Consider the following 10,046-nt stretch of genomic DNA (forward strand, 5'->3'; position numbering starts at 1 on the left):
GGCCAAGTGGTCACTAAGTTAAAATCACATGACAACTGTGGTTACGATTTTATTTCCACGTTCCTTTGCTTTATAGCAGGGGTGTCAAACTGCCGGTATGTCTCGCGACGCCACGAGTTTGACATGTCTGCTTTATAGCATCAGAAGGATTCAACTGGGTGAGCCCAAACAGCATGGAAGGTTTTGGAACTTGACTCATGAAGTCAGGTAGAAGGAAAATTCTATAGCCCCTTTCCTCTACTTTTTCCAAGCACACTTTGGAATGCTCACCTTAGTCACTTAGTGCTTGGATAATTAGCAAGTGGTTAATCGATGTTTGTTATTTACATACATTGGAGAAGAAAGGGTTACAAGAGAGTAAGCAGGCACACAATGGGGAATACAAATCGAAATGAATGCAGTGGTGCCAGTTAGCCAGTTATTTGCCTAGGATGCTCAAGTCTGTGAGTCACTAATCACTTGGGAGGCAAACAAAACCCTTCGTCTGAAAGTGATTAGGGTCTTATCAGTTATAGGCAGCAGCTGCGAGCTGATTAAGTAAGGTCACAGACCTGAGCTTAACTTGTGGTTAGCAATTTTTAGAGAAACAGTGGTGTACAGATGGTCCTCGACTTATGACCACAATTGAGCCCAAAATTTATGTTGCTAAGTGAGACAGTTATGAGTTTTGCCCCATTTTATGACCTTTCTTGCTGCAGCTGATAAGTGAATCATGCAATTATTAAGTTAGTAACACACAGTTAAGGGAATCAGGCTTCCCATTGACTTTGCTTGTCAGAAGGTTGCAAAAACTGATCACATGACTGTGGGACACTGCAACCATCATAAATATGAACCAGTTGATAAGCATTCAAATTTTGATCATATGACCATAGGAAGGCTGCAACGGTTGTGTGAAAAATGGTCATAAGTCACTTTTTTTCAGTGCCATTGTATCTTCAGATGGTCACTAAACAAATAGTTGTAAGTCGAGGACTACCTGTACTGCAGAAAAAAGCTGCTCAAGAAGAGAGTGCTTCTTTCAGCCATCTGTCCACTCTATGGGGTGGGAGAGGACCACATGTACTAAATGACTGTCATGGTAAACATGTGACTGAGAAAGACATGCTGAGAAGGTTGTAAATAAAGGCATTGGTGGCGAAGTTATTTTTTCATACATTGTAATTGCAAATGGTCACTGTTTGAGGCAGTCGCTAAATGAGAACTAATATGGTGTCTAAACATGGTACAATTTCTGCTATAAAGATATTCATTTTCTTAACATTAAACAACTCGGATTATAATGCATCATAATATATTTTATAAATGGAACTGTGTATGTTGCCATGTTTACTGTACCTTTATCAGGAGGTTTTTTAGGAATTGTAAATTTTTTTAGACAATTTTGATCCACCAAAAATAATCCCTTTATATTTTTTCTCATTACTTCCATCTTCGATTCCATTTCTATTTTGTTTCCAACCTAAAGGACAAAAAGCAGAAACTGTATCAAATTGTATGCTTAATTGATTTGTTTTTAAATATTATATTTGATTGCTTTGCTTTTGAATTTAGTTCCATCTTTCTCAATTGTTTCCAGTTTTAATCCAAGCTAATTCCTATAACTTCAGAAACAAAATATGGAAAACAGCAAAAACACTTAGTTTTGTTTGTTTGAAATATCACATATGACAACCAGGTAGCTATAATTACAGTGGGTATCAGTTAAATCTTTTTCAAATTCAAAATCAAATTACAGTGCTTCAGTATAATTGTACTTTAAGTTAAGAAGAGTAAGATTTCAGCAATACATTTTATTTATTTAATAAATGTACTGAGGAAAAGGATTTATTTGTGAAGGCACCTATATTAACCAGTCACTAGAGGGAGATAAAGTACATGCTTGTCAATCAAAATGGAATACTTTGCATTCTTCTTCCTTCTATCCTCTTTTTTTCTTCAGTACTGCAGCTTTTTAGGCTATAAATTTGTGGAGAAAACTTATTTGTTGTTATTATACCATAAGCTTATTTTAGAGGCTTTCATGATGAAGTTGTAAGGTCTTGCCTCAGCTAATCCTCCCAAGAAAGCAGAACTCTTGAGACAGGCATTATCTCAAAAGGAACTTTTATTGAGAAACAGTGACAGCAAGAAAGCAAAGCAAGATCTAGCATTTTCACATGCAAAACGTTACACTAAAGCAGGCATGTCAAACTGCCAGCCCGTGGGCTGGATGCGTCACACCAAAACTGCATCCATCCCATTGCCGGCAATGGGGAAAAAGTCCCGATACATTGCGCGATATTACATGATGTCGCAAGTTTGACATGCCTGCATTAAAGCATCCCTAACAGACCCCACCCCAATGGTCAAAAGTCTGGTTTGATTTCATCCAATCCTCAGGTGCGAAATTGTTATGGGAACCAGACTGATAAGCGTAGTTCCCAGGCACCATTCTCAGGGTTTCAATTTCCTCTTGGCCTCTCAATCTCCTCCCCCCCCGTCACGGAGATAAGACAGATGGCCCAGGGCTCCTTCCTTTGTCCATTGACACCACGTACCAGGCTCCTCCTCCCAACAGCAGAACAGCAAAGTATCTCCCTCCCCCCTCCCAGTAGAATAGCAGATCCGAACATAGAAAGAAAAATCCATATATTAAATGAGGGTTTAACAGAAGTGTGAGGAATAATTATTTTGAACAAATATACCGTAAATGCCGGCGTATAAGGCGACTTCCGCGAGCGCTGAAATCGACGCCAAAGATGGGGGTCGTCTTATACGCCGAGTCGTCTTATACGCCGGAAATACTGGTAGTTTCCGGCGTATAAAACGACGTTCTAGGAATGCGGCCCGGCTATAAAGACAGGGGTCGTCTTATACGCCGGGTCGCCTTGTACACCGGCATTTACGGTACATGGCTCACGGAGGTGTTTAATGCTCCGAGATACATTCCTTACAGTATTGTTAAAACTGATAATAATTCAATGATGTCCTTACTCATTCAAGCCCTTAGGCATCTGTTCCAAACATTTCTATTTCCTTGAGTTAGAACTCTAGAAAAATAAGGTCCGGGGATAGAGGAGATTCTCCGTTGATGGACTTGGTATGATTTTTCTGGAGTTCTTATTTGCAGTAAGGGAAAAGTGGTCCCTCCCCATAATCAGTGTTCGCTTCCTTTCAAAACTATTTGTCTCTAGTCTATGAATATAATCCCCACCCCTCAGGTAATTACATAAGGATAAAAGCTATTCTTCTCAAATAGGATACTACTTTGAGGTTGTGATGAAAGAATACTGCTGTGTTAGCAGAAGTAAAGAAATAACTGAGTACTTTCTTATCATTATGGGCGGACTAAAAATGTAAGGAATGTAGAGCAAAAAACCTCAGAGAGGTTGAAAGATGGAAGGCCAAGGAACTCAACAAAATCAGGATACATAAAAGAGAGAACTTAATGGCCTCTGTGAGAAAGTAAACTAGCAATGCGTTAACAATTATGACATTTGTATCCCTAAGCAAAAACAACTTACATCTTGTGTAATCAGCTCCTACAAAGTTATTGTAAAGTTTTAACACTGTAAACAAGTGCTCCTCTGAGTAAATCAGAGATAGACTACAACAGCTCTTCCATTCCCAAGGCACTATACTACCAGAAAAAGAAATGAGAAAAGAGAAGATAGAAATGATCTCAAATACGAGGCTTGCATGCTTTCTAAAGAGTGTGCATGCGAGTGGGGGCAGTTTCAGAAATGAACAAATTAAACTCTTTCTTTATCTCCAGACTTCATTATATAGGCAAACACAAAAGGTTTTCCCCTGTCCAGTTGTGTCTGACTCTAGGGGACAGTGCTAATCTCTGTTTCTTAGCCAAAGGAGTCAGGGTTGTCAGAAGACATTTCCACGGTCAAATGGCCAGCATGACTATACAACGAGGTTAATGGAGCCCTGTTCCCTTCCCACCGAAGTGGTACCTATTTATCAACTCGCATTTGCATGCTTTCAAACTGCCAGGTGGGCGGGAGCTGGGGCAAGTAACAACAGCTCACCTCTCGTGCTGTACTCATGTACATCCAGGCTGTCAGCTTTCCAGCTGACAAGCTCAGCATCTTTAACCACTGAGCCATTGTGCCCCCTCATGTGCTATACAGCAAATCTTAATTTTTTGTAACTGTACAATGCTGATGAATAGCCAGCTCAGAAAGTGAACCATCCCTGTATAATACACTCAAGGATTTTTTTTCTTTTAACTTAAAAGCATGCAGGTTTCCCTATCATAATTTTTCCATCATATTTATTCTCAATTATTGGAAGCTTGAGAAGATTAATTTCCTTTACTTTTGAAGGTGTTTAACACAGCTTAATATTTTCTGCCTCAAATCTCAACTTGTGATAAATGCGTAGTTTAAGTACTGTACATATATTTAGAAACTATATTTAGTTTCTTCTTTTATTAATATGGCCTGGTGCCCCCATTAAAGGCTACCCATTCCCATCAGGCAGTTGTGGTTTTTAAGAGTTGTTAAAATGTAAATATTTACACATTGCTATACTTGGGTGACCAAGCAAAGCTCCAGAATATACAGAAACGGCTACCTTCTTTTTAGGTAACCAACTTTCATACTTAGGCATCCAGTCATGCAAATTTGCTTTTAAAGAAAAAAAAAAAGGTTCTTTTGGTTAAAAAAAGTTACAGAAAGGTAAACCATATAGCAGAGAGCAACTTTTTAAATGTTAAGGATGCAAATATCTAAATACCCTGGTTTATGACAGGCTTTTCAGTCTATTTTCAGTCTTTAAACCCTACCATTCCAAACAATATTGGCAATGGCATCACTACAGTTCTAGTCTAAGCCACAGAGAGAGCAGAAGGGGAAGTTTAGCTGCCCACACTATGGTGTTTTGTGAAGGACATTTCCAATGCCAAATGTTACCACTGAAAATAAGGGAATGTGAACTAGGATCTTCAAAGATGATCCAAATGCTCAGGTACATATGATCAGGATACAGGTAACATTTAATACAACTTAGCTCCTATGGCCTTTTTTCACTGCTAAAAGAGCTTCCTCAGACCACATCAGTGATGTTTATAAACTCACATTGTTGAATTTATAAATTTGCCCGCCCTAGGAAAGAAATCCCCATATCTATGATGCTGCCTCATTCAATTTGTCTTTTCCATTCTATTATCATCCCAGCCATTAACATTTTCATTCCCTCTTCCCAAAACAGGAAGAGCATGAGAACATCTCTTCCTACAAATCTTATTAAAAAGCATTAAGTTCTTGTGAGCTGTAGCTCACTTCATCAGATACACAGATGAGTAATACAACTTTCTTCCTAAATTCCCTCCTAAATTAAGTACAGTTAAGCTACATATTGAAGATTTAAGTCCTGCATACAACTTTTCACTAAATTTTTCACTAAACATGCAAAGGCTTATATTATGCTCTGATTATGAAGATGCCATATACATGAGCAAGGGGTACTCTTCATTACAGTCAATAAACTAGTTGCTACTGAATCAGTTTAAGCTTCCCACTCATCTTCCGAATATTAGAATAGAGCAAATAACGTATGTCTTATGTAAACCAAATATTATGATTTTCTACTACTAACATCCTTGAAAAGTATATTTTAACCTAAAAATATCTATCTAGCTTCTGGATTTTCTCTAGTTAGTTAATATAGTTTTCAAGATGAAGAATTCATTGCATTATTCCATCCTAATACTGTTCAATTCTACCACACTTTCTTATCAAACTAAATTGGAAATACTTATCCAGGAATGGGGAAACTGTATTCTTTCATACATTAGGAAATTTAATCTTCACACAACCTCAGCCAGAGTTTCTAGGAGTGAGTGATGCTGAGCAGCAATGTTGAGAAAACCAAAAATTATCTACCATTAACTCTATTCAATAAATGTAAAGGGAATAATGAAAATATATAGATTAACTTCAACTGAGAATATCACAGTGCTAGACAGAATTTGCTGCTTCAAAATAGTGTAATAATCACTTCGTATTGTGAAGCTCGTTGTAATTTAAAATAACCAATAGCTGTGCATTACTTATACAAACATTTACCAGCTATTGTAGAAGTTTCATAATACAAACATAAAACTATATAGCATGTTTAAAAGCCTGCTTAAACAGAAATTCATTTATTAAAATTCTGCTATCAGTTCAATCACATCACTTATTCACTTATCAGAATTCTACGAGTTCAGCCACATCTGTCCTTGTTGAGAAGTGTCGATAATTTTGCTAATGAATTGCACAATAAAAGGCTACATGATCTACATCTATTTCTGAGTGTCTTAAAAGGCAATCTGATAACTTCAGTCTCTTATTAAATAGTAGGATATAACATGAAGCATCCAATATTTTGTAAAAAAAATTGTATTACGGTATTTAAAAGTTGTGCAATGTGCTTCCAGTACATTTTATAACATCCACAAACTAAAAATTGTGTTCATATCTATTTACTGTTCCTCAGACTAATTTTCAGTAGTAACTAAACTATTCTGAAGAGGCATAATGAAAAATGCTAGGGTAGCTGTGACAGTCATAGCCAAACATAAATATTAAAATCTAATCCATACCCTTTCTTATCAACAAAGAATTGCAGATAATTCCTTTATAGGTGATTTGATATAAGCCCCATGGAACTGAAAGATATTAAATATATTGCAATCCAATACAGTATCTTTTGGCCTATATTAGTGTTTGTAGTAAAAATTAGACCATTTGAGAGATCTTACAGGGTTTGTTAAGCTCTATTCTAAATTCATTTTAGAATAAATATTACTGACTTCAAAGAATTTAATTTCCAATACATTCGGTCTTAGTTGTAATAGCAAGTGAAACCAATATCAGCACTCACAATATCGTCAAATAAGAGGGATAGGAGAGGATGACAGTATTGTTTGCTTGATTTCAATATTAAGAATCTCAATAATAAACATTAAAATAACTTTTGAAAAGAAGCTAATGTATTTTTCATAGGAAAAATCAGGTGCAAAATGTTTAAAGAATATTTAAAAAGCAATGACTTTTACTATCTAAACTTCAATGACTCTGTGGTATTTTTCTTCCACCTAAACTGTATTTTATACTTTATACATTAATAACGAAGTATTACGCTTCTTTTCTTAAAGTTTCAAGTAATTACTAACAATCCACTGATAATCAGGTGACTGATAGCTACCGCCACATATACTGTTCCGACAAATGTCTAAAATAAAACAACAGAGACTGCAATTTGTATACTGTACACAAACATATAAGATTATCTCTAAATAGGATTGAACATGTACAGCACTCAGGTTAAAACCAATCATACAAGCCAGGAACTAGAGAAAGAGTACCGGTATTGTAGTTATACGAGTACTAAATGGTCCTACTGTGAAAAGAGCTGGAGACAGGGGCAAGAGGAGGAACCTGGATTATAGCAAAAGAAAGAGCAGGCGCAGATTGTCAGCTCGTTACCTCGCCTCCGTTCCAAAGCAATACGTTGGGTTCACAACCAAAGGGGCGAAGGGGAGGGGGGGCTCTAATGAATTGTTAACGGCTATTAACGAAACGGAATCTTTACGTTCAAACTACACTCGCGCACTTCCAACGGCTCAGCAACAAGCAACGCTATAGAGAACGGGAGGCGGCGGGTGCGCGCGTGTCTCATTCCTTTCAAGCCCTTGTTTAAGCTTAAAAGGCACAAGGAGGTTAACCGGTGCTGGACGTGAAGTGGTAGACTAGACCCAGCGGAGTCCGGGAACACTCACTTAAGTTTTGTCCCCGAACAGGGACACGGGTCCAACCCCCGATTCCGCCTCAGCTGCAAGCGGCGAGCCTATCACCGCAAGCGGGACAACAGAGCCGGCACTGAAGCTTTACTTCGCAAGAAGGACAAGCGGGATCCGATAGGGAGCAACCACCTACTTTCTCAAGCTACAAGAATCCAACGAGCCTGGCAACCGAGCCCGGAGGGACTCGCACCCACCCCGAGTAAAAGCGAAGGAATAATCAGCTGGTCACTCACGGTCGATCCGCGACCACCACCATCCTCCCGCCTGCATAAAGTGTCTTCCGAACTCTCCTTGGATTCTCCTCCATCGCGATCCCGGCAGCACTCCTCTTGCCTCCGCGCCAGGCTCGGATCCGAGATCCCCGTCGGAGCAGCGAAGCCAAGAAGCCGCTTGGGCGCCCATTGCCTCGGGCGGACGTTAAGCTCCTGCTGCTGCCGCGCCACCGCCACCATCGCTCCAACTGCAGCGGCCGCCCAAGCCGCCGCCCTCTATCTATAGGGTCTCAGCTCAGAGGGGGCGGGGCGGGGCGGAGCCAAGCCGGGCGTCTTACTGCCCTCGGCTGAGGCGGGGATCTTTTCCGGCCCAGCTGTTTAATCCTCCTCTTCGGGAAGGCTCTTTCGTTTGCACAACGCGCTGGGGCGGCGCTCACGCTTGTAGCCCGCGAAAGTTCTTTTTCGCCTTTCGTCGGAAACCGTAGATGGCAAAAACCTCAAGAAGAATTCTCTAAGATCTTGGTTTAACTTGGCATAATGTCGGTTCCCTTTCCGACTACAATTGTTCTGACAGAAAGATTCCCTGCGGTACATCGCATAACTCTCGCAGAATCAAGTTTTTTTTTTTTTAAAAAAGTATCTTTAATAAATGAACCTCTACTACTTTACATTTAAACCAGTAGTGGCAAACCTATGGCACGGGTGCCAGAGGTGGCATCCAGAGCCCTCTCTGCGGGCATGTGTGCCGTTGCCCCAGTCCTAGGCCTTCAGCTGGGTTTTATAAAACCTTTTCAACTTCTCACGGAAAAAAAATCTTGCAAAGTTGGAATTGATTGATTGATTTTTAGTCCCACCCAGTCTGCTGTTACCATCGTGGCCACGCCTAGCCAATGGGCCACACCCACCCGGCACCCAAGGATGCATAAGTGGGTTTTGGGTTGCAGTTTGAGCGCTCAGTGTCTAAAATAGTGGTTCTCAACCTTTTTAATGCTGCGACCCCCAACTGGTTGTAAGTCAAGGACTACCCAACCAGTCATAAGTCGAGGATTTTCCCTGCCCAGGAGCGCTGCGCATGTGTGGTGCCGTCCCCTGCACCAGCCGAGATGTAGCTGGCAAGTGGCAGAGATGTGCAGGCTGACCACTGGCTGGGCCACTAGCTGGCCCAGCCTAAGGCAGGTAAGGCACCTGCTGGGCCCCATGCGTGCCAGCAACCCTCCCTGCGCCCGCCGGCCTCCCACCTCCCACCCCTGGCCCTCTTTTACTTACATTTTTAGTAGTTGCTCAGTAGGGAAGGGTGGAAACTTCCAGACAGCTCGCCTTCGCTGCAGACAACTTGCAGCACCGTTTGCAGAATGGGACTTTTGGCGGGCTCAGCAGGGCAGAGACAGCCTGGCCATCACTGATTTAAGCTATATATAATATTGGATTGTGCAGATCGGGTATCCCATCCTTTTGCTTCTGGCTCCCAAGTTTCTGTAATATTAGTTGGCTATTCCTAACAATGATACAGCCTGACCTTCAATTTTGGAGTTACGTTGATACGCATTGTATAGCTAAATCTGCCCATTGTACTAAGCCAATATGGCTGGTGACCGTCAGATAAGTATTCTGGGTGCTTCATTGCATTCTTCAGGGTGACTAGATACATACGTGGTTTTGGTGTTTTGATAAGTAGCTGAAGGGTTCACAGTCTGTAGGATTCCTTCCCTGCTTGTGGTTTAATTTAGCTTTAATATGCCTGTTGCTGTATAATGTTGTATAGTACTGGCTGCAACTAATTCCTAATACAGAATTTAATCAACCTTCTATTGCCACTCTACCTTCTGGATTAAAAAATGTTAGGGTTCTACCACAGCAACATAAAATCTATAGTGCTTGACAGACTTTTTTTTCTAGATCAGATGACCTGTAGTAGCCAAGACCCACACCCTTCCACCTGATCAGTGACCAGGATTAATTGCTACAATTTCTCTTTCAATAGTTCCTCTTTTACTAGGATAGGGTGAGACTGGGTAGGATAGCAAAATCATTTCCTGATTGTCCTTTTTAAA

At 40.4% G+C, this 10,046-nt stretch overlaps 1 protein-coding gene across 4 annotated transcripts in view; it reads right to left on the reverse strand.

Annotated features, from left to right (window-relative positions):
• Positions 1–8,259, reverse strand: part of TEX15 (testis expressed 15, meiosis and synapsis associated) — a 41,019-nt gene extending 32,760 nt beyond the window's left edge. For all 4 annotated transcript variants that reach the window (XM_039333653.1, XM_039333652.1, XM_039333654.1 and 1 more), the window contains exons 1-2: positions 8,017–8,259; positions 1,339–1,462 (exon numbers count right to left, since the gene is read on the reverse strand). In XM_039333653.1, coding sequence (XP_039189587.1) covers positions 1,339–1,462; positions 8,017–8,235 — 343 coding nt within the window. In that variant the 5' untranslated portion in view covers positions 8,236–8,259. The remainder of the gene's footprint in view (positions 1–1,338; positions 1,463–8,016) is intronic.
• Between the last annotated feature and the right edge of the window lie 1,787 nt (positions 8,260–10,046).

The sequence above is a fragment of the Crotalus tigris genome, unplaced genomic scaffold (genome assembly GCF_016545835.1).
Source record: "Crotalus tigris isolate CLP2741 ecotype Arizona unplaced genomic scaffold, ASM1654583v1 scf7180000024506.7606697, whole genome shotgun sequence".
Taxonomy (NCBI): Eukaryota; Metazoa; Chordata; class Lepidosauria; order Squamata; family Viperidae; genus Crotalus; species Crotalus tigris.